The sequence below is a fragment of the Plodia interpunctella genome, chromosome 1 (assembly GCF_027563975.2).
Source record: "Plodia interpunctella isolate USDA-ARS_2022_Savannah chromosome 1, ilPloInte3.2, whole genome shotgun sequence".
In the NCBI taxonomy this organism is placed as follows: Eukaryota; Metazoa; Arthropoda; class Insecta; order Lepidoptera; family Pyralidae; genus Plodia; species Plodia interpunctella.
Window position 1 is genome coordinate 8,382,210 of NC_071294.1, and position 22,870 is coordinate 8,405,079.

The 22,870-nt window shown below is 34.3% G+C and overlaps 4 protein-coding genes across 10 annotated transcripts; 2 read left to right on the forward strand and 2 right to left on the reverse strand.

Moving 5' to 3' along the window:
• Positions 1-69: 69 nt before the first annotated feature.
• On the reverse strand, positions 70-5,181 carry LOC128670770 (hemocyte protein-glutamine gamma-glutamyltransferase-like). Its single transcript, XM_053746751.2, has 9 exons — positions 4,446-5,181; positions 2,796-3,679; positions 2,519-2,714; positions 2,197-2,385; positions 1,896-2,115; positions 1,528-1,792; positions 1,168-1,452; positions 956-1,081; positions 70-829 (listed from the first exon to the last, which is right to left on the reverse strand). Exons 1-9 carry the CDS (start codon positions 5,080-5,082, stop codon positions 677-679), a joined length of 2,955 nt encoding a protein of 984 aa, XP_053602726.1. The 5' UTR covers positions 5,083-5,181; the 3' UTR covers positions 70-676.
• A 2,531-nt stretch (positions 5,182-7,712) lies between these two features.
• LOC128670781 (uncharacterized protein) lies at positions 7,713-10,001 on the forward strand. The gene is made up of 5 exons (XM_053746762.1): positions 7,713-8,031; positions 8,160-8,329; positions 8,552-8,680; positions 8,803-9,031; positions 9,122-10,001. The coding sequence occupies exons 1-5, from the start codon at positions 7,893-7,895 to the stop codon at positions 9,394-9,396; spliced, it is 942 nt and encodes a 313-aa protein (XP_053602737.1). The 5' UTR covers positions 7,713-7,892; the 3' UTR covers positions 9,397-10,001.
• LOC128670792 (uncharacterized protein) lies at positions 9,613-11,170 on the reverse strand. Its single transcript, XM_053746772.2, has 3 exons — positions 10,678-11,170; positions 10,034-10,216; positions 9,613-9,848 (listed from the first exon to the last, which is right to left on the reverse strand). The coding sequence occupies exons 1-3, from the start codon at positions 11,014-11,016 to the stop codon at positions 9,699-9,701; spliced, it is 672 nt and encodes a 223-aa protein (XP_053602747.1). The 5' UTR covers positions 11,017-11,170; the 3' UTR covers positions 9,613-9,698.
• Positions 11,171-13,246: 2,076 nt separating this feature from the next.
• LOC128670129 (uncharacterized protein) lies at positions 13,247-22,410 on the forward strand. 7 transcript variants are annotated; one of them, XR_008404726.1, is made up of 6 exons: positions 13,249-13,727; positions 14,118-14,254; positions 14,819-14,944; positions 15,143-15,300; positions 16,660-16,876; positions 17,200-17,332. XR_008404726.1 is itself a non-coding variant. In XM_053745546.2 (6 exons), the coding sequence occupies exons 1-6, from the start codon at positions 13,525-13,527 to the stop codon at positions 18,595-18,597; spliced, it is 873 nt and encodes a 290-aa protein (XP_053601521.1). In that variant the 5' UTR covers positions 13,253-13,524; the 3' UTR covers positions 18,598-22,410. The 7 variants fall into 7 exon arrangements, 6 of the variants coding, with proteins under 6 accessions (XP_053601558.1, XP_053601549.1, XP_053601568.1 ...); XM_053745546.2 differs by lacking the exon at positions 15,143-15,300 and adding an exon at positions 18,541-22,410 and having other exon boundaries at positions 13,253-13,727; XM_053745555.2 differs by lacking the exon at positions 15,143-15,300 and adding an exon at positions 18,541-22,410 and having other exon boundaries at positions 13,253-13,727; positions 14,867-14,944.
• Positions 22,411-22,870: the final 460 nt, after the last annotated feature.

Here is a 22,870-nt window from a genome sequence, read left to right on the forward strand (position 1 = left end):
CTACGGAATTCATAGGAATATTTCTTAAATTGTTGTACGATTAAGTTGGATAAATAAAATCAACATTCATGCAGTGAATGATTTTTATTTTTGAGATCCCAAAAACACACAAACACAGTGCAATGTATTAGATAGATATGATTTTGATATATTTTATTTACTTAATTGTTGTAAAAATATTATTAAACACTTTAAATTATTTATAAACCCTTACTCCTATGTATATCTTAAAAGTAAAATAAATTGATAGCAAATGAAATGGCACTTGAAGCATCGGTTATATCTTCTTAACATTACAAATGATTACATTTCACAACACACAGTGAAAAAGATGTGAACAGTATTTTAAAATCAAGTTTTTTTTTGTTTTTTTATTAATATATGAATCGTGCTATGTGACACACAAATACGAAAAATATCAGTTAAGTCCGTCAAATGAGAGCCACGTCGTTAGATATAAAAGAAAAACACTTGTACGTTCAACACACACAAAATCATGAAAAGTCTCTGCCACGTCAGTTCAAATAGACTTCAAGACTACGACCTCCTCTTCTTGAACATAGACGTGTTGATCTGGAGCAATGTACGATGTGTAGGAGCGGTCCATTTGCAGCTGCGGCGGTGAGATAGGCCCCGGCGAGGCTCTGGGAGTCAGCGCGCGAGGCCCGGGGACTAGCTAGCCGCGCACGTTCACCATGGTGCAGCCGAAGATCTCGTCCATCTGTCGGGACGAGAACGTCACCACAATACGCCGCTCCCCATGACGGCGGGGAACGAACTTATCCTGGTAGTTCACGAACTCACCCGGCTTTACGTCGCGGAACCTGATCTGAAATTTGAGAAACAACTCGTTATTATCTCTCGCTTTTCCATATTCCACAAATCTAGACCGAATATAATATTGCAAATGCTTATAAGACTTCGCTTATACTCGTATTCAATTTCATAAGTATACCTGTCGTGGACGCTGAACACCGGGTCCCTCGAAGGTAAAGTAACAATCGGTCAGGTGAACATTCAATGGGTTCTGGAAGCTGAATGTAATGGGGCATTCCTGTCCTATGCACGGCTGGTTCCTGACCTGTTGGTGAAAAGAAGAAATTATTAAATATACTCTTCAAAAATAGACCATATTCCGCGAAATTTGGAAGCCATGTATTTACCTACCTGAACTTGCAATCTGGGCTTATGTAGCGGGAAGTCGTCTTCATCAGACCAAGCCTGGCGAGTCTGTTTCACGTAAGCCATAGCATGCACCTTTACCATTGAATGGTCTACCAGTTTGTCCATATATTCTTGCGGACTGACATGTAACTTCAGAACTTCACGTTGACCAGCACGAACGATAAATTCTCCCTGAGCCCGTCTCAGACGAGAAGCAATCGCGCCGGTGTAGTAGCAAGACGATGCTGTCAATACACACCAAATCGTACGATCTTCGTGAGATTTATTCTGCGAAAGGCAAAAAAATGTGAGTAGTAATTGACAATATATTAATTACAATCATAGAATTATTTTGATACAAACCTGAATGTTCATAGTGCAATCAAAGGGTTGTCCATACGGAACAATATCAATGTCCATGAGATCAAAGTAAACATCTTCGTAGTTACGGTCAGGGTATTCATAATATTGTTGCAGACGTTGATAGCCACGGCAAGAGGCTATGACCGCAAGACGCTCAGGCGATGAGCTGTCTACCGTCTTGTATTCATGCGTGATCTCCAGCATATCGCTTTCACCTTCATCATCATCACGATTAGGATTCTTAGTAAGAATCTTTCGCCCAACTCTGAAAAACGGCAAAATCGTAATACATAAAATAAGTAATAAGTAATACGTAACACAAAAACAAAAATATAACTTTTGTTAATGATTGATTAACATATACTAACTGGTATTGGTTAGATGCCATCCTAATAAAGCCCCATTCAGAGTTTTCTTCCTCTTGGAAGTGGCAGAGTTCCGCATTGAGCTGACAGTACATGAATGGCGTGTCATATTGGAAACCTACTTCACCGCGACGTACAGCTTCTACACTGGCCGGTCCGCAGTGATATACTGACTCAGCTTCTTCCTGAGGTGTAGAGTCAATGATCTGCCAGCCACTGTATCCTAAAAAAATATTTGAATACTTATACCTAGGTTATAAAAAAGATATTACTGCTTATTAAGTATATTTTAACCTAGATATACCTTGTGGTAAGTCTGGCCTCGTCATCCAAACATCGTTCCATACGTGGAAGTTCCAGCATGAGTCATAGCAGTCCTCATCAGGTCCGTTGGGTACCTCATTGCCATCGCGGTCAAAGTACTTATCAACGGTGTATGTGCGGTTCGTGTCATGGGCAGACACGTAGTTTGTTACTGACCGACATGGTATACCTGAAACAGAGATAATGCGATTAAAGTAGAAACATATTGTCGAGTAATAAGTAGTTAGATAATTATTTTCATTAATACAACTCTATATTAATACACACTCCTCATCTATAAACGAAATTTATTTATTTTTTACCTAAAGCCCTGCAAATGGTGACGACGAGTCCGGAATATACCCAGCATTGCCCATATTCTACAGGCCGACCCCCGTCAGTAAGGTAACGTTCCAATATGGCAACAGACCCGGTCCAAGCATGTGGTGCTACACCGTCTTTATACTCTCCATCATAGCGACCCACCATAAGACCATCATCATCATGGTTAGAATTAATCTGAAAAATGTAAGACATCATGAATATATACATCCAAAATTGACAATAAACAAGACATAACATATTATCAAACCAACGTACCATTGATGAAATAGCCCTGCAGACACGTATAGGGTTACCACGTTCAGAATGCTCCAAGCCACTGCGTTCGAGCAAATACATGCAAGCAGGCAAAACCACATCATCAAATTGTCCATAGATCCATTTCCTACCCTTGGGTTGGCGCCATGTACCGCACCAAATCTTTCCTTGTTCATTGAGTACATACTCCTTCCTAGACGACTCATTATCCATGTAAACAGGATCCTCACGACACCAAGGGTTGAACAAGATGTAAACGTCCTCATCGCATTTATAGTCGTGGCGATTATCGCGCTGGCCAAATCGGTTGGTTTGAACCCAACAATTCCATACTCCCACAGGAGCCGTGGCAGGAACATGAACTTGGAACGTAATGGTATTCCCATCTTGGCGTTGAATGCTGATATCCCATCTATCCATATCATGAGCAAGAGATGCCAGATTCTGCATTGATCCATGGCGAGAACCATGGCGTGAACCGTGGCGTGATCCGTAGCCACGACCAAACGAAGAATGCTGCGTCGTATTACCATAACGATCCAACATAGGCCTATCCATAGGGCCGTGGGGACTGAGAGGACTATGTTGCAGGGGTAGAGGTTCATTACTAAATGAACTGCGCCGTACCCCGTAAGTTGTAGTTTCCCTCATGCCGCTCATAGGTCCCATAGGGCCCATGGTACCAATTGATCCCATGGTGCCCATTGTTCCCATAGATCCCATTGTAGCCAACCCGGTGCTAGTGTCTTGTATACGTGACATTCCCAATCCCATGCCCAATCCCATTCCCATCACGTCGCGAGAATGTTGGAAAACACCTTGCTGTGTGCTCCAGTTAACTGGTAGAACCACCCGCGTACCCTTAGTTACACTGGGTTTAGGACCTAAAAAATATTTTCGTTAATCTTCTATATATATAAAACTCTTGCATTACTGAGTGACTGACTGACAGACAACGTACACCCGAAACTACTGGGCGTCGGAAGCTGAAATTTGGCATGTAGGTTCCCTGGAGAGTGTAGGTGAGCACTAAGAGGATTTTTGGAAATTCTACTCACAAGGGGGGTGAAAGGGGTGAAAAACTTTTGTATGAAAATTCTACACCGTTAAAATTAGTGACTTGAAAATTTTGATTTTAGTTGTTTACAACAAATTAATGAATACCTGTTTCAGATTTTTCTAAAAATTAACCCTCAACCCCTTGAAAAAGGGAGTGAAAGATTGTATGGGACTTAATACAATTATCAAGATAAAAAGCTGAAAATTGGTAAACATGCTCTTTGTAGTAAATCACACCATACACCAATAAATAACTTGAAATGTTAGATAAGAGGAAGAAGAAGAAAATATAATAATAAATTATCTATATTTTGAAAATTCCATCTTCAAAGGAATGAGGTAGGGGTGGAAATTTATATAAACTTCATTACTTTTGAAAAGAGACCCAGTACTTAATAAAAGACCGGGACGTTTTTTATTGTCGTCTTCTTTGATCGTTTTTTCTACAAAATTTTTACACAAACTTTGAAGCCCTTTGGGGGTTTATTAAATAAAATAAACTTCATCAAAATGATGCAGGAACAAACAGACAGACTTACGCATTTTAATAATAAGTATTAGTATTATTAGTATGGAAGTATGGATACTCACCAAAACAGAATACAACTCGAATCATATCCTGCTGCTTGTCGTAGGTTCTATCAAAACGAACCGCAAAGAAGAAATTCTGACCACGTCGTAGTACCGGATTCGGTAGGATGTTATCATTCACCAAATCATACTGTTCAGTATGGTGGTCCTTAGAATTGTCGCGTGAGTAGAACTCAGTGAGTTCTACCTTTAGGGGTTGTTGAGAATAATAGCTCTGGGGGATCATCTCCATGGTATCTTGACGACGTCTCCTTTCATTTTGGTCCGCCATCTTGCAAATAAGATTGTGCGTATACTGGGTATTAGGACTATTCCTCATTGAATGTTTCATGCGGTGCAGAGCTCCCGTGCTATGTGAGCGTCCTGGGCGATGTTGAGCCGTCGGTCCGGCGCGTTGCATGGGCCAGCGACGGGTTTGCCCGGGACGTTGGCAGAAGCTTGAGATGTTATAGTAGGCAGATAGTCCAGGAACGTAGTTCGCAGGCATTCCACCGATTGTTATCTGCTGTTCTCTCATGCAACTCAATGTACTCATCCCCGATGTCAATCCGGTGATACCGCCAAGTCCCATTCCCGTCATGCTAGACGTCATGCTGGAGGACATCCTGTCCATACTAGATCTTCGAACCATGGACATCTTGGCGTAAATGCTGTACGAAGACGACTTAATCAAAGTTCCTTTTCGGGAACGCACTGTGCTCCGGGCTAACACCAGAGCGAATGTTGCGATCCTCTGTTTTCCATGCTCTTATATTGCGAGGACAACGCCAACAGATCATTCACCGCTAAGGTGTCAGTTGTCAGTGCAGGCGCCAGGAACCCTGGTTTCTGGCAATGCCATTATGCGAATTCACTGACAGGAACATCGACACAATCAGGTAATAGCGCTTACAGACGTGTTTTGACTGAAAATAAGCAGACGTAATTTAAAAAGTGTTTAATTTTTTTTTTCTCATGTCATCAAATTTAGAAATTATATAAAAGAAGTAGTACTTTGTAAAAAGGCATATTACAAGTCTGATGATTATGTGAACGACAATAATGTCTGGCCCAAGCATGGTGCAGTATCCTATGTTACATATGTTATGAGGATACTGCACCATGCTTGGGCCAGACATTATTGTCGTTCAATATATATATATATTATTATATATATATATATATATATATATATATATATATATATATATATATATATATATATATATATATATATATATATATATATATATTATTATATATATACGACATGATATATATGTGACAATTTTTAATAATTTTATTGGAAATACAACTTTTATTTTATTTATTCAAATTTTGACATTTTTAATATATGTATAAGACCTATATTTGTTAATTGACGTCCTTGGAGAAAAGGCTGCGGTGAAGTTTGTTGCGCCGCTTCTTCTTCACTTGCGCTTAAGTAATTAGTTAGTTAGCTAGTTTAAGTAATTTTTTTGACGTCAATAAGTGATGTATATCATCCTAAATTGAATAAAGAATTTTGAATTTGAACTTGAAATTTGTGTGTGAAATAGAGAAGGCAATGACAAACCACTCCATTAATAGTGCCAAGAAACTTGTTATGTGTGTTTCATTCCATGTAATGACTACGACCCTTAGCCATAAGGAATACGACTATAAAAAAGATGACCCAAATTTCGTAAACAAACAAAAATAAATATCTTTTCTCTTTGTAATTGACTTTTGTATTTTGTATGTAACGCGATAACTTTCGAACCGTTGGTCTGATTTTGATGAAATTTAAAAGGTAGTTATGTAGGATCTGTCAATAGAATTTTTAAGATCGTGGGGCATCAAAATCGGTTAAGTTGTTTTCGAAATATTCTCAATTTTGCAAAATCTCATCAAAATTTATTGTGTCTACGTTCGCGGCGATCAACTAGTATTAGTATGTATATAATTCGAACCTCAAAAGTACAGTTCAAAAATGTTACCTATTCCTGTTTTCTAACTCTAACTGAGTAATAATAATTTGCCTAAATAATGATCACAACTTCTGTTATCCATTGTACATGCTCCTCGTGGATTTAAAATCTAGCATGTCTTTTGTTTAAATAGACAAATGCGGTAACTGACACCTTATAGAGACTATGCTTTTGTTGTTAGTGCCATTTTATTTTTCACTAGCGACTTCGTTCGCGTAGCCGAAACATTTTTGGTAATGTCAAAATTATTAGTGACTCTTTCTCAAGTATTCCATCCAGATCTTCGATTTTTATACTTCAACAGGAAATGCTCATCAGGCGGAACAACTTTTGTCAAGGCGTCATTTCTTTATTTCCTATAGGTTAGCTGGATCATCATGGGTCTGCATCAGGTGTTCCAGATCTTCGATTTTTATACCTCAACAGAAAATGCTCATTAGGCTGAACAACTTTTCTTAAGACGTCATTTCTATATTTCCTATAGTTTAGTCATAGTTCTCCATCAGGTGTTAGAGTTTTCAAAATCATTTATACCCTATATGTTGTCGAGGCTTAATTCTATATAACAAAAAAGTTTATTCAAATACGTCCAGCAGTTCCGGAGATTAGCAAACAGAAAAACAGACTGATTGTTTTTTTCAAATTCTTACTCTTATTAATGTGGCTGATCGCCTAATTTTGCATGTTTGTAGTGTAGTTTGAAATACGAAGAATATCCTTCTTCATATGTGGAAATAGCTTCATATGTGGAAATAGCCGGAAAATTAACTGTTCCCATGGAAAACGTGGGCAAAGTGCGAAGCGGATTATGATACGCGATACATTTTCGCTCTGGCGCTGATCGTTTCCGTATCTGGTTGAAACTATGTTGCCAGTAACCATGTTCTCAATAATAAATATTTTATAAAAACATTACAAATCGACCATTAATTTGTGACAGGTTCAGTGTATTACACTAAATTCGTAAGACATACCTAAAATGCACACATATTTTTAAAATGTGTTTGTATACCTAGTGTGATATATGAGAAGAAAATTTTGTTATTTATTATTTCAGTTATGTAGGTATTACGATTTGATAATGTTGAACCTGTCACTAGATGAAGCTTTTTGTTGGGCTTTTAGTGGTTAAAATTTTGTAGAAGCATGTGGCGAATATTTCTGTGACTTATTGTTGTCAATAATAATAGTGGGTTTTCTTAGCTTCTCACTTTATTTTACTTAAGTGACCTGTCATTAATAAAAAATAATTTTAATACAAAATAAATGTAATAATAGTTTTACTTTTAAAACGTCAATACTGGCAATAGTGTGTGTGATAGTGATGTGATACTAGCAACATAAAATCTTACTAGTCCGTTGCTAGGTAACAAGATGTTTTTATTGACAAAATTGACTGATAACAAATCGATAAAATATTCAAATCAATCGAACTTCAGTCCAAAAGTGTAATTTTAAAGAGAGTTGAATCTTTATTAATTACAAATTTTAATTTACAATGGTTTTATATAAACTCTTCAGTCATAATGTAGAGATCCAATACAAAAGTTGTCTTCTGTCTAAGGCTATGTTATTTACGATATTCACCACGTTATTAAACATAATTTTACCATTTATCATTGCATACAGAAGTAGAGGTAAGCAAATTAAACTATTTATTGTTGCCTACTTTTAAAACGTGAAAATGGGACTCCAAAGAGTAACCTAAGTTAGCAAATTGAAACATTTTATATACTTAAAAGAAATGTATTGTTTGCTATTTCAGGATTCTGGTTAAAATCGCACAATTACTACGAACAACCAGCAGTTCGATTTCAGTATGAATACATATTAATAGCTGAAACAGAGGATCCTAGCCAACCTATAGTTTGTGGAGAAGCTAGCATTTTAAATGGATATGGGTTACCAGGAGATGAAAACTGTGCACAAATACAAGTATGTCTTACTCGAGTCTTATATTTCTATACCTCATGTAAAATTACAAGTTATATACTACCTGATACTCTAGAAATTAATATAATGTGTATAAGTACTGCGATATTATGTACCCGATTTAAATATGTAGCATGTAATGGTTATTTGGGGACCTGTCTGGTGCTTACGCTACCAACACCAACCAGGAAATAATAATGTAACCATTATTCTATTTGTTTTCAGGTTCAAGAAAGGGATTATAATGAAGATGGAAAGAATGATTTTTTAAATATAGACTTCACTCTCAATGTACCTCAACAAAGGACAGTAGTTTCATTCATAGGCATTATAGGAATTGACTTCCAATTACATGTAGGTATGATATTTTGTTGTTGCCTGAATGTTGATATTTTGTTTCATATTCCATCATCATTTTCATGTCCTGTAGGCTTTGGCTAGATTGACTTACACTTATACTGCTTACTTTTTTTCAGAATGTATGCCCCTTACACATGCAGAGTTTGGTAATAATCAGTGAAGAATTTGCTGTACCTCCCAAGGGGCTCACATATTTTGGGGATATGGAATTCTATCAAGTGACTCATTTGACATGCTTGCGAAATGTAATAGATACTACTTACAATATCTCATTATTAAGTTACTCAAAAGATAGCAATGAGAATATAGTGGACTTTATCTTGGGCAACTATTATCGGAGAGCAGGTAATACAGACTTTTATGAATTCAATATGTTATAATTAATTCTGTTTTCTGTTAATAAGAATTCTTTTTTTTTTACTCTCTTTTTTTCAGTTATAACACAATCCAAAAGGCTTTATAGTCATGGCCAAAATGGGCATACTGGCACCATGAAAATTGATGTGAATTTGAGAATACCAGAAATGCTTGTGGTATACAAACCCAGTCTACTGCAGGAATTAAAATGGGCCTGGCCACAATACCTCTCCCTCATTGTTATCTTCTATTGGATATTTGAGAAGATCAAGAGATTTGTGTTTCATAATAGATTGTTGATGGCTTGGGTAATTATTCCCTGGCGAAGTTCATATACAGAAACTGTTACTTAAGCAGACTCTCAAGACAAAGTATATAGCCTTTTTTTTGTCAAGAAATCAGACCTTAACAAAAAATGTAGAATCATAATTTTTTATAGTCTGGAAAAGCAATTAAAAGCTTAAAATTGTTAAAAGCTTAAAATGATGTAATGCATAATACTTAAATTTGTAAGTGATGCTATGCATGCATTTGTTCTGATAAGTGGAGAAAATAATTAAAACAGTGAGTAAAATGCATTTTTATTTATATAACAACAACACTATTTTTAATCTATATTTACACTATTTAATGACTTAGACACCATATTTATTTTTCACTGAGTTAAAGTGAGTGTCGGGAATCCTCCTGCATCTGGTTTGCCATGATCAAGCTCAGCTCGGTTATCTTCTATGATAAAAGTTTTGTTACTATAATCATCAAGCTGAACCAACAAATATCTGCACATATAATTACCATATTGATTCTGAAAAAGAAACACTTATATTACCATTGACTTTGTTCGTTAAAAATACCATCTTAATAAGTATGACAAAAAGAACATTTTTTCCCTGAACGTCACTATTTATGTTTAAGTTGTTACTAAAAGTGAATAAACTAGTTTTTGCAATTGATAAAACTAATATTTTTTTATTTTGAAAAATATTTTACCTGTTTCATATCAAGTTCCACAATAGCTTTGTTCCTAATCCCTTTGATGTAAAATCTCATCCTCATATGTTTGACTCCTGCCTTTTCATACACAGCATGGCTGACATGTGTGCGTCTTCTTCTAGTAGTCTCCTCACCATAACCTTTTATTGGTGCTCCAAGTGCATCTTCCACTCGTGGATCCTGCAACATTTACAAAATAATAACTAAATCCCTGTTGGGAAAAATTATCACGACTATGAACAAGGACTTGGACATATAGAACAGCTGTCAGCATTCCCATGGGCCAAATGCAGCCCTCCAGTATTCTACTAGCAACCTTGTCCGCTGTGTGGTAAAAGTCTTTAATATTGGGACTCGAGTTCTCTGTCTTGAGTATTTTACTTTGTATAGACTCAAGACCACCTATACATTGTTATGGAATTATATATACTGTGGGGCCTACTATATTATAGTAGAATAGTAATTATTGTAAATATCAAGTCAAGACCTAATTTATTAAGATTTATAACAGACTCATGACCACTAGAGGGGCTTACTTAATATATTTTAAATCTTGAAGATAACATGATTCAATTTATAATATATTAATAAACAAAATTCTAAAATATCGAGGGGGAATGGACTAAACAGAATAAACTTACATTTTTGCATTTCTCTAGAGCAACGGAGTATATGCTGTTAGCACTGTTACTAGAAAAAAGTTCCCTAAATACGTAATAAAAAATAATCCCGGTGACACCAACTCCCAGCAAAATCACCCCAGTATATGATACTGTTTTAGTGGCTTCCTTAACTTTTTCACCTAGTGGACGAACATCAGTGGAAACGTCAGCTCTTTCTTCGCTTTTTGTCAAACCACTACCTTTCTCTGTTGAATAATGACGATTAAACCGAAAATTCGGTAACAACACAGAACTCTGAACTATACAGACTGTTTTAGACAAACGCAGAGTAGGAACGAGTTTTGATATAATTGTCATATTTATACGCTACGGAAGTATTATCAGGTAGACTAGATTATAATTATTGTAATTATAAATAGGTAACAAAAATATACTTTTATTTGGTAGGTAATCAGTGCCGTACAAATCTTGATTCTTGAGATGATAATTTTGTAGTTGACACTAGCTAGTGTTGCGCCCAATAGTCAACTAACGAAAGCGTTTCGATAGACTATTGATAGAATGAGAAAAAGCACTAGGTACTATGAATAATATCGACAGTCTTTCCGCCATCACGCTCCGATACTATATATAATATCTTCTATCTAGCTATCGATAGTATTGTCTTTATTAATAGTATTGCTTCAAAAGAGCTATCGACACTATTGATACTTCTATTGATTGTTCGGCAACACTGGGTGATTGGCACAACTTTGACAATATTTGTTTAGACCATGGATTTAGTAAGTACTTCGTACAACACAACAGGATAGATTACTACGAAATAACTGACAAACAATAATAAACTCAAAACGCAAGGTACTAAAGACTATTTTAGAATAACCATAAACGAGACGAAAAATTCTTGAAAGAGACTTTGTCTTGTTGTGTCCCTTTCTTCTAGTATTGTGAATTTGTGACCATAACTTTGATTTTCAATCATATTTAACACTTTACTATAACAAGTTCACACAAGGCAATACGACTTTATTATGGAACTTTGGACAATATGAGCGTGTAATAATTTATATATATATAAGAATGATCTGTGCATTGGTATAAAAGTTTAGGTGGAGATATAATAAAATCCCCAAATACTAACACTTGTTTTATTCACTGCATAAAGTTCACAATAATTATTTAAATGTACAATATGAATTTTGCGCGCTATCTATTCGGTACAAAAGTCAAGTAACATGGTCACCCTCGTATAAAAGGACGCACGAAGATTTCGAGGCTCTCCCTCTGCACGCATTCATATAGTCACAGTGAGCTTTCCAGTTGTACGGAGTACCTACTAATTGGGAGTATTACTGAACATTTACCCCGCCAGAGTACAGCACTGTATATTAGGTACACAAAAGCTTTCCCGTCCCGCCTGTTGCTATGTCGATTAAAACGTTTATTTTAGAGTACTTTATTAATACTTTCATTATGTAAGCATTCGTTTGTGAAAATATACAACAATATAGCATATTCGGGTGCCGAAATATTGGGAAAAATCGTTTTCCATAAGATAAAAAACTTCGAAAACTATGGGATACGCCTCACGTTATAAAATCTTCGAGCCAGTAAACGGTCTAAAAGAAGCTCGGAACACTTCACACTTGTAAGATCTTTAGTCAAAATCAAGTTTATATCAGTTTATGACCACAGTTGACCAAATAATGCAGAACATAACCTAAAATAGTGTTATTATTTTCAGGATAATCCACTAAATCCTTCTTTTTTCCTTTAAACTCGCACCACGATTGCGTAGTAGAAGGTATTTTTGGTCGTATCTCTGCACCAATATTGAAAATTGGCGCTTTTTGCCTCCATTGGCAATGTTTGTGTATCTTAGTTGTACCAGTAGCGCCATCTGCGCTGAGCTTTGCGTAATATACCCTATTCCATGGTTTAGACACTGATTTAGAAATGATAAAAAATGTCTATATTTTTTTGGTGTTGTACTTTGTATTATATTCCGATGCTGAATAAACCAGCAATATGCCGTTCTCTAAAATATTGAGAATACAATATGGAAACTGTGCGGAAATATTTTCGGAAATCCTCGAGAATATAATTCAGATAGTTTCCATGAGATTTTGAATGAAAAGTCTCTTATAAATCTGTGGGAATTCTCAAAGGAGGATTCCGTGAACAGAGAACTTCTAAGTACGGCACGTCACATAACGCTCAATGCTCTTAACCCTCTTCATTTGGCTGTGTCTAATAATGAGCTAATGCCAGTTCAGCCAGATTATTGATATTATTTTCAAAATTTAGTGTAAATTATAACAATAGGTAGTTTCGTTATAATTTCAAAAAGAAATTCTCTGTTCTTGTAAATTTCTCCCTGGGAAAATCCCGGAGATTATCAAGAGAAATCACTGGCAATGCAAAACATATCCTTTCAAATTTAACACAAGCAAAATTCAACAATTTGTGACATCAATTTTTTATTTGTTTATTCCCTCGTTTCATTGAGGAGACAAAGGGTTCTGGCCCATACAGCCAAGTCTTTTGTAAATATGTGACATCAAATGTGACATGCATGTGCATGACGGTGACGGACGATAAATAGGTAGGTAGGTACTTAAATACCTATCTTGGAGCTTAATTGGAATGGAATAATTTTTTTTAATCTTCTTTGTATTGTATTTCTCTGTACTCTGTACCTACTAATAAAATTTTATTTTTTTTGTTTAATATTTTTGTGATAAAATTTTTATTTTCATTTATGGTAGCTATCATTTTAATGTAGTTAGAAAATGTGACAAAAAGAGTACCTACCTACCTTGTATTGCGAAGGTTCCTAAAGTGACCAAATCATTATCGACCACAATGGACTGGATTATTTCGGATGAGTTGGGTCTCACTGTGGGCCATCTGGTCGGATGGGGAGCAGCTGGAGCTATGATTGTTGGTGGCGTCGCACCGTATATACCACAATACAGACAAATTAAGAGGACTCAAGATGCTGAAGGCTTTTCTTTATATGTTTGTTTAGCTCTTCTAATAGCTAACACATTAAGAATTTTGTTTTGGTAAGTTTGATTACCTACCTATCTTTGGAAACTCATTTTACTTTGTCTTTACAGATTGTCTTAGGTAATATTCCAATTTACTTCTCATTCTGAACATTAACATCTTCAGCATTACTTTAGAAGATTAAATTTCAGTCTGAAAAAATATTTTATATTGCAGTTTGAATAAAAAGTAAAACATAACTAATGATGAACTTGTTTTGTTGACCTTCACAGTGGTGAAATTTAATGAAACTAATTTACCACATCTATCAAAAAAATATATTTTGTTTTTGCTAAAAATTATAAAAGTTACATTTTGTGTTCTGAAAACAATTTAAATCTTCATTAAAGCTAACTTTTGTATCTGATGTGGTGCAAATTTTTGGGAATGAATTTTATTTCTTTCAGGTTTGGAAAGCGTTATGAGCTACCACTATTGATACAAAGTATTGTGATGAATGTCACCATGTTTGTGATGATACATCTGTGTGTAAATGTTCAGAAAAAGAATCAGATAATTAGAGCAAGAGAACGAATTTTCACAGGTCAGTACCTAATATCACACATATTTCACGAAGTGTGTTACATTCATGTGTTCGTTTTATTCATACACTTATGCTGGTGGATATTATCTCATGAACTTTTTGGATAGTTTTATTTTGTATAAAAAAATGGGATAAATTTTAACTAATATATCTGTAAACATATTCTAGTTAATGATAAACATAATTTTGTATTATTTTATACCTGCATAAATATTCAGTAACTTTTCTTACTAAAACTCTATAATAACACTTAGGTATGTAATTTCCTTGTATCTTATGGTTGCTTATTAGTTTTTATGATTAATTAGTTTTGTTTAAAGTTAATTTTTATTTTTCATTAAGCCTATACTAGCAAAGCAGGGTGATATAAGAATAAGATATTAATATGTAAGCCCTATTTTAAACTTTCTAAATTCTTGTTATTCTAATTTTTTTTAATGTGCGTTTTAACCAAAAATTTGGTTTTTTTTTTTTAATTTTCTTACTAATTTTCTTTTACTTATTATTATTTTTAACATTTTTTTTTGTTTTCCTTGGTGGCTGGTGTATTGATGGTGACATTAGGTGCAATATTCATGTTATATATACTGTTGTGTTGTGTAAACGGCTCAGCCCATCCAGATGACACGGCCCACTGGCTCGACCAACGTAGCGGCCTATCCGGCACTGAAAAACCTCACCGGTTTTATGGTAAGTAAAAAATGTGTGGTTTCATTAATTGGTATTTGATAAACTGTAACTTGAGGTCTGTGGATGGGACAAGCCAACATAATGACTAACAAAAATCCATTTTTGTCATTTTGTCATACATTGGTTACTTTCAGTTGCCCATCTGCTCACCTACATGCATTATAAATATGAAACCCAAATCAACTTTGTTTGTTTCAGCAACCAAACTGTTCATACTTATTTGCGGAATTTGTGCCATGCAGTCTTGTGAATTATTTTCAAAGTTATACATAATCAAATTTCATTTTCAAACACCATCCTGCTTTTTAAGATACATTAGCATGTGTAATTTTTGTTTGGATTGTTATCTGTTTAAGGTGAGCTTTGGTTTTGGTGTTAATTCAATTCAATATTCATTTATTCAGATAACCAAGATCTATTGTGTTAGTATAACTTATTCTATGTTAGTGTATATATTTTACTAAAGATAAAGTATTTTTATGAGGAACCTTATACAGCACACACCATGTCCATAGCATGCATGGCGTGATCAATGTTGACCATATTCATTGAATATTTTAACTCGTAAATGATTTACTAGATTGAGTCCATGTGTTAACTGCTAATAATAATAACCATGTGTATCACCTTACATCATCAGTTTGGTTCAATGCTCCTATACCCTTATCTACAGAACACGCGATACATACATATGTTTAATTATGAATATCTTTACTTAGATTAATGATCATCAACTTTGTATACCAAAGATATAATGTGCTTTACAATACTCTGATGAACTTCCACGTTTACTAATTTGTTAATATTAATTACTGGATTTTCCAAATATTCCAAAACACAACAAATTTTCACAGATTATTTTGAAAGTTAAGTAGTCAAGAAGGTTCATTTTGCTTCTTATATCTTAGATTGTAATGTATTTTGTAGTAATATTATATTTAAAAATATTATATTCAAAGGTACTTATTGTTTTTTATTACAATGCATGTATTGTTTTATCAAAAATTCTGCATTTTTTTACTTGTAATAAATAAAATTAGTCATGTCATGTTCTTTCATTTTTTTTACTCGTATATGATGGCTTTTTGTTTGTTCCTGATTTAATATTCGGCCTTTTGCATTTTACCAATTCACCCAGAAAATGTTTGCACCAGTTCCAATATTTTTTTATTATAAATTCATTTGTGTATGTAATATTTGTGCTGGAATATTATATTTGTGCATTATGTTGCATCATGTCCTTTGGAAGGGTGTATGTCCATCTCGTATACTAAGTCTATACTAAATATATCATCGATTACCAGCGATTGGGTGGACATATCGATCTAAATAAATACACAGTGTTGTAAACTAGACCGCAGGTGGCTTACATTCATTGCCGATAGATGATTTTGGTCGTGATAAAAAGACGTTACAATTGATAAAAAGTAAACCTTAAATTACAACATATATTTATATGTATAGGAAAATTAACGGAACCAAATCAACCTTGTTTGAGAAAAATGGTTACCGTGAAGTATTATTTCTATTATATGAATTTTTATTATTTACTTATATGAAACCTTATAAAGAATTATCTTTTTCTTATACCGCAGGTCTACTTTGTACTTATTTGGTAAAAGCAGCCTCTGTAAATAGCCTAGAGAGGTAAAATAACTCAAGCAAACTATACAGTTTACCCGATCAATTATATTGTTTTCAATGGCCCTTTTCAGATATGGACAGAAGGTACTTCTGGGCGTGGACGGACTTCCAAAGCTACCTTGACTGTATGCTGGTGTTCTCTGTGTTCGGGGCGGCGGTCACGTACCTGATGATCGAGTTCGCGCCGTTCGTCGAGCTCATCGGGTTCATGGCGGTGTTCACTGAAGCCATGCTCGGGGCGCCGCAGATCGCGAAAAATCTACAGAATAAAAGTACTGAGGGCATGAGGTGTGTGCATGATTTGTGTGTTATTTATTTATCGGATATGTGAGTGTTTCTGATATCTGTTTTATTAATTAGGAAAAGACTTAGATCCAAATTATCATATTTTATGGAAAAATTACGAAACTGCTACGTTATAGTACCGCCATTTGGTGCAAATTTTGGAAATCTAGTCGTAAACAAACAATATTGCAGAATGCCTTTATTAATATATATTACAGATACCTAATTCATGTAGCACGCAAAGATCTAACCAAATCAATGGAAGGTGGACCATTGAAACAGTTCACCATTCTTTAGGATTTAAATATATTGTCTTCTTATTTCAGTTTAAGCATGGTGATCATGTGGACTTGCGGTGACATATTCAAGACTGTATACTTCATTTTAAGAGAAGCTCCCACGCAGTTCTGGGTCTGCGGAGCGCTACAAGTCACTTTAGATGTTGTTATTCTCTTCCAAGTGAGTTATTTTATTTTGTTTTCTTTATGTACTCGTATAAATATGGTACCTTACCAAAATATATATATATACTACCTTACCAAATACAGACAAATCAATATCCTTGCTACTGATAAAATTGCAAATACATATGCTATATAAATTTAAGTGCAATGTAATTACCTAAATGGAATGATTAGATAACCAATAATCTGTCCAGATTTTATGTGTTCAATATTGACACGGTTGTTATGGAATTCATTTTTAGGGTTCAGAAATTAGCACGCTCTTGTTTTTATTTATAAAATAATACTGTCATACAAAAACTCATACACGCGCTTGGCACCTGTGGCGTTGCTAGCGACGAAACCTGACTATTGACTGATCCGATTTTGAAAAGAATATAAAATATACTTCATTGCTTGTAGATTATAGGGAAACCTATAAGAATTCAAGAAATTGTATGTACACCTCTTCATCCGAGTTCAACTCGCACTTGGCCAGTTTTTTTTTATCTTATAATCTTTAATGACATTAAACTATTTGTACTTCATCACGATACGTTGCTCAAGTAAAAATATATTTTATATAACAACTCACCCTCCTTCGGGTACTGACATCTCTCGTATATTTGATCCTGACTTACCCCAGGCACAACGCAGCTATGTGGCCTTACCAGATGTCTTGTGGAATTTATTGTTCCCTAAGGCACAACTAATTATGCCAAAGGGAGGTCTTTTTTCCACTATACATGTGTGTCTTTCTGTAGACCGTCCCCGAGAATAATCGTGAAATGGTGTGACGTCACGTTTTGTACACACAATCTCGCAAGCGGTCCATGAGCGTGACACAGATTGTTGACTTTTCTAATTTTATTTTGTACTTAGCTTCTACCTGGGATAGTCTAATCCTAACTTTCGTATTTTTAATATACGTATGATTTCGTTGATTACATAAATATATTAGGCCCTGCCAGTTTTTCTGACGAAATGAACAGGCGCATCTACTGAGCTTTGCTAAAAAAAATCATATCCAAAAAGGAAAACAGCATCGAAATCCATAAGAATATAATTAAGGGCCCTACAGACTCAGGGAACGCCAGTGTTAGAGAGCGAGCGTTCTTAAACAATAGTGCCTTCGAATAAATTGATCAATTCCATTCGCTATATGGCCGTCGAACGGTATGAATATCATAAAGTTGTGGTATAACATTGTATGTCGTTGCGCAGGTGTGGCTGTACCGGCACAACACGGCGGCGGCGCGGCGCACGCGGCGCGGCGACTAGCACTGGACCGAGACCGACTTATAGCGCCCGCGCCGCCCGCCGCCGCCGCCGCCGCCGCGGCCGCTGCTGCTGCTCTACTTATGACCGGCCGCTTTTGTAAGCACCACATTTTATATAAATGCTGCTCGTGCGTGGAGCACTACATTATATTGTATTAAGATTTCATTATCAGCTGACGACGGAGAAAATGGAGCTATTTCATATTTTGCGATAACTTTGCTTTATATTTCCAATTAAACCTTGACAATGTGTTATTATGCAATTCAACGCTGCGACACTGGCCTTCCTTATGTATGGATGCAATTGAAAACATTGAAAAACTAATATACTCGCGCCTTCTTGCCACGAAATTTTAGTTATTTATAGCACATTAAATTTGTAATCCAAATAAATGTAAGCAATTCGCTAAGCGCCTGGAATCCTATTGTCGAACGCTTAATATTTGTTACATCTATGTAGAGGTAATTCGTTTTAAACTTAGCAACTAGCGTGTCTGATTATTTATATCTTGTAAACCATATACTTTTCAAACCATTTGGATCTGTTATCGCCTCGTCAGGCCGTGGTCGGATCCGTCAGTCAATCCGTGGCTCTGTGTGCTTCTCATATAACATTCAAGGGAAAACCTCAAGACTAGTTTGTTTTGCATATATCAAAATAATCATGTAGTCTACGATCTTTGATGACATAAATCCACAAATGTATACTAACAAAACCAATGAAATTCGATTGTGGTGCTATTTAAAACGTACCTGTTATTGAAATGTCTACAAATACCTGAATTTGTATCATCGACGAATAGTGCGTGGGATTAAGGTGCTATGTGTTTGTGCCTAAATGAACGATTTTCTAAGAAGGATGATTGCTATATTCAACTAGCTCGATGACAATTCAATGTGAATGGAAATGAATTCTAGAACGACCAAAAATTGATTGCGTTTTGTTGAATAACTAATAGTGGTACCTAGTCGTGTGGTAGTACATGTAGTATTAAAATTTCCTAAAACTTTACATTCGAATTTTTGAAAATTGCGAAATGAATTCTCTTTTAGATGCATTTTATATGCTCTTTTAGATAAATTTAATCTTATTTTAAGTAGTTTTACTCTAGAAAAAGAAACATACTTTATGCAACTAATTTCGTGGCCTCGTTGAAATCGTTTGGTGGCCAAGATAAGCGGGCACTGAAACATGTACTATATGAGAATTTTCTAAGTATTTTCTCATTCGTGTGTACATTTCGACCTTATAACTTTCAGTATCAAGCGAACGTATTTATTTTATTAATAAATGAAATACTAATTCTAAAGACTCTAAAGATTCTTATATTTAAAGTAGGTCGAAGCACACGACTACAATTACACAAGTAATGTAATAAAAATTGCTGTTGTATTATTGAGATTTATTATGTTAAATTTGCATATAGTTTAAGGTGAAAAATGGTGGAAAAAACTCGAAATAATGCTAATAAATACTATTTAGTGTTTTAGTGAGTTAAGCTATAAAATAATGTAATAAAATTATAAATAAGTCATAGTACAATCGTTAAGCCATATATAGAAGTAGCGCCTCCGGCAGAACGGGAGCGGGTGTGTTAGCATTTTAGCAAATACAAAACATAATAATAATTACATTTTGAAATATTTTGGTATTACGAAAAGTTTATATTGATAAATCACTCGACAAACATAAACACACTTTCTAGCGATACTTCAAAATATTTTAATAACAATTGGTTTTAAATTGTTTTGCAATCGAGGTATTTTTTCCAGAATAGCTAATAGACCAACCAAAGATATTGTAACGCAGACAACGCTTTAGAAAACTGAACCAGCACTTTATTTTGTCATGTCTGATTTGTATGCATAGATATTTTTTGTTAACAATATAAAACTGTTAAAGCCTATGTAAAATATGTGACTTCCACAGGTTAAGGTACCTTATGGTCGGTTTTTGGTTACGCATGTTTCTGTCATTCTGCTACTCAAAAACTATTTAGATTAAACATATACAAAATACTATCCATAACTTACTTTAACCCGCGGAACTTTACAATTGTCGTCGTGATATTTTAGTACAAAAATTTGTGTTAATATTTCAGTTATTTTTTAAACTACGATAATGTTTGTTATTTTATAAAAAAAATGCTTAACGTTGATTGTATAAACAGATCAGAAAATCATCATCTTTTTATCAATTATTTACACATTAATTTAATGATCGATTATATTTTATAAATTATCATATTATTCCGCAACACAAATAAAAACATATAAATGGGAAATGATACTTCGTTACATTAGTGTTCTAGTCTACCGCTCCTATTGATCGTAGATATTTTAAAGCTCGAAGCTAAATTAGTTATCAAAGTTCTCAAATATGAATATATTGTACAAGTGTGGGTGTTAACCCTCTCTTTGCCCAACCCCCCCCTACCTCAAATCCTTTCCTCTAACGAGTAAGTGATAGCAACAAATCATATCATTACCATGCTTGTTTCATAAATTTATATTCAACACGTACATACTTGTGGGTTTGTTATAACTGTTCTATAGTTATACGCAAAATTTTGACAATAGAAGTAAAAAGCACATTCCTACCGGCTCAGTTTCTAGTATTTCCTCAATAATTATGTAATATATGAATGGAAAGTATTAAAAAGAAAGTACCTTAAGCCAAATGCAGAGCTCTTCCTCATACAAATGTTTTCGTGAGTTCGATTCAAAGTGCAACGTAAATAAGAAAATTTAAGAGGACTTTTAATTTCCAGGCTTAATCAGGACAGGTAATATCGTTTTAAACCAAATTCCAATTAACTTGTTCTTGTGAAATAATAAAATGCAAAGATAACCTCAATTTTAATTTGCTTCTTTTAAATTTATTTCCTTTGAAGCCGTACGTTAGGTGGTCGTTATAAAATATATAAGCGTGTAGGTAATAGTGATATTAAATAAAACTCTATATTGTTGTAACCAGAGTTGCAGTGATAGAAATACATTCTTATTTCATGACTAGGACTTCTGATAATTTAGTGTAAAAGTGTGTTCTCAAATAAAATTATTCTCTTCCATTTTCCCTTAAATATTTTGTAAAATTGTTGTTATTATTTAGCTAATTTAGCACAAACTCATGTTAAACTCCCATGTTAATATAATGTTTGGTATATTTTTCTGTATATATTTTGAACTATAATTTCTTTAAAAAATACATTCTTTTTATACCTACTAGAGTGAACATTTTATGTAAAAATATTTTTATGACCTTATGCATGAGTTATGCATTCCTTGATATTTCAGTCTTCCTGCCATCATTACTGTAAATAATTGTGAGCATTTAATTCAGTGTTAGTTTGTAAACGACGTATTATTATGGGTACAAACGAATGTAAATTCCATTACATACCTATACATATAAATAATAATCACTATCATCCAGATGCGAGTCAAGAGTTTTTCCAAATGCTATTAGATGTAAAACAAATTAAATTAACTTTACACAGTACGTTACACCGTAAATTATTTATTTTAATCGTAATAAAATTGACTGTTGTAAAAAACTTTTTCAATGTGAATGTAAATGCTCTTTTAGCTTCTTGGAACCTCAAAATGAGAGATAATTTTGTAATATGTAAAGGTACATATCATATTCTTAGGACATATTTATAATTTTGAATTAGTGTTGTATGAAACCAAATAGGCATATTTTGTCAATTAAGTAATTTATATTGTAAACTATATTGTATATAATGAATACCCGATGACGTATGTATATTGTGATTTTTTTGAAACGAAAATAAAGGTTTATTGTTTGTTAGTTATGTATTTTTAATTTTATTTTGCATGTGTATTCATTGGAGTGAAGGTTCTGTAATATTCTGAATACCTGTATTAAGATGCGTTTTGATACATTGTAGGCAATGCAAAAGCACTGCGAATGGTTACGATGCAAAAATGACATCGTATTAGAAATTCAATAAAAATACTGATAACGTCTAGAAAAATAAATATTTTTACAAGAAAATACCTTCTTTGATAATTGAAAATTCTATAAGGCAAACCCTGATACATAACTAAGAAACTCAGAATGGAAAAGTTTACCGAGTAACACCAAACTAAGTATGGTTGGTTGGTACGTGTTCCAGACGCGCGCCTGTCTATTCCTTTTGTGGGTATACACGAAGGGAGTGTTTTCTTTTTTAAAGACCACTACAGAAATCGTCCAGGTACTTACTACAGTAACCACAAAGAAATAGGGATGAGACAATGTACCTATG

What these genes read in the sequence shown, in the direction of transcription:
- LOC128670770 (XM_053746751.2), bottom strand. Translation starts at nt 5,082, where the DNA reads ATGTCCATGGTTCGAAGATCTAGTATGGACAGGATGTCCTCCAGCATG. An exon ending in ATGGCATCTAACCAATACCA is followed by an intron (nt 1,793 to 1,895) that starts GTTAGTATATGT and finishes GCCGTTTTTCAG; the next exon opens with AGTTGGGCGAAAGATTCTTA. An exon ending in ATTGCACTATGAACATTCAG is followed by an intron (nt 1,453 to 1,527) that starts GTTTGTATCAAA and finishes TGCCTTTCGCAG; the next exon opens with AATAAATCTCACGAAGATCG.
- LOC128670781 (XM_053746762.1), top strand. Translation starts at nt 7,893, where the DNA reads ATGGTTTTATATAAACTCTTCAGTCATAATGTAGAGATCCAATACAAA. An exon ending in GAATTGACTTCCAATTACAT is followed by an intron (nt 8,681 to 8,802) that starts GTAGGTATGATA and finishes ACTTTTTTTCAG; the next exon opens with AATGTATGCCCCTTACACAT. An exon ending in CAACTATTATCGGAGAGCAG is followed by an intron (nt 9,032 to 9,121) that starts GTAATACAGACT and finishes TCTTTTTTTCAG; the next exon opens with TTATAACACAATCCAAAAGG.
- LOC128670792 (XM_053746772.2), bottom strand. Translation starts at nt 11,016, where the DNA reads ATGACAATTATATCAAAACTCGTTCCTACTCTGCGTTTGTCTAAAACA. An exon ending in CTCTAGAGAAATGCAAAAAT is followed by an intron (nt 10,217 to 10,677) that starts GTAAGTTTATTC and finishes TAAATGTTGCAG; the next exon opens with GATCCACGAGTGGAAGATGC. An exon ending in TGGAACTTGATATGAAACAG is followed by an intron (nt 9,849 to 10,033) that starts GTAAAATATTTT and finishes TTTCTTTTTCAG; the next exon opens with AATCAATATGGTAATTATAT.
- LOC128670129 (XM_053745546.2), top strand. Translation starts at nt 13,525, where the DNA reads ATGGACTGGATTATTTCGGATGAGTTGGGTCTCACTGTGGGCCATCTG. An exon ending in AAAACCTCACCGGTTTTATG is followed by an intron (nt 14,945 to 16,659) that starts GTAAGTAAAAAA and finishes GGCCCTTTTCAG; the next exon opens with ATATGGACAGAAGGTACTTC. An exon ending in AAAAGTACTGAGGGCATGAG is followed by an intron (nt 16,877 to 17,199) that starts GTGTGTGCATGA and finishes TTCTTATTTCAG; the next exon opens with TTTAAGCATGGTGATCATGT.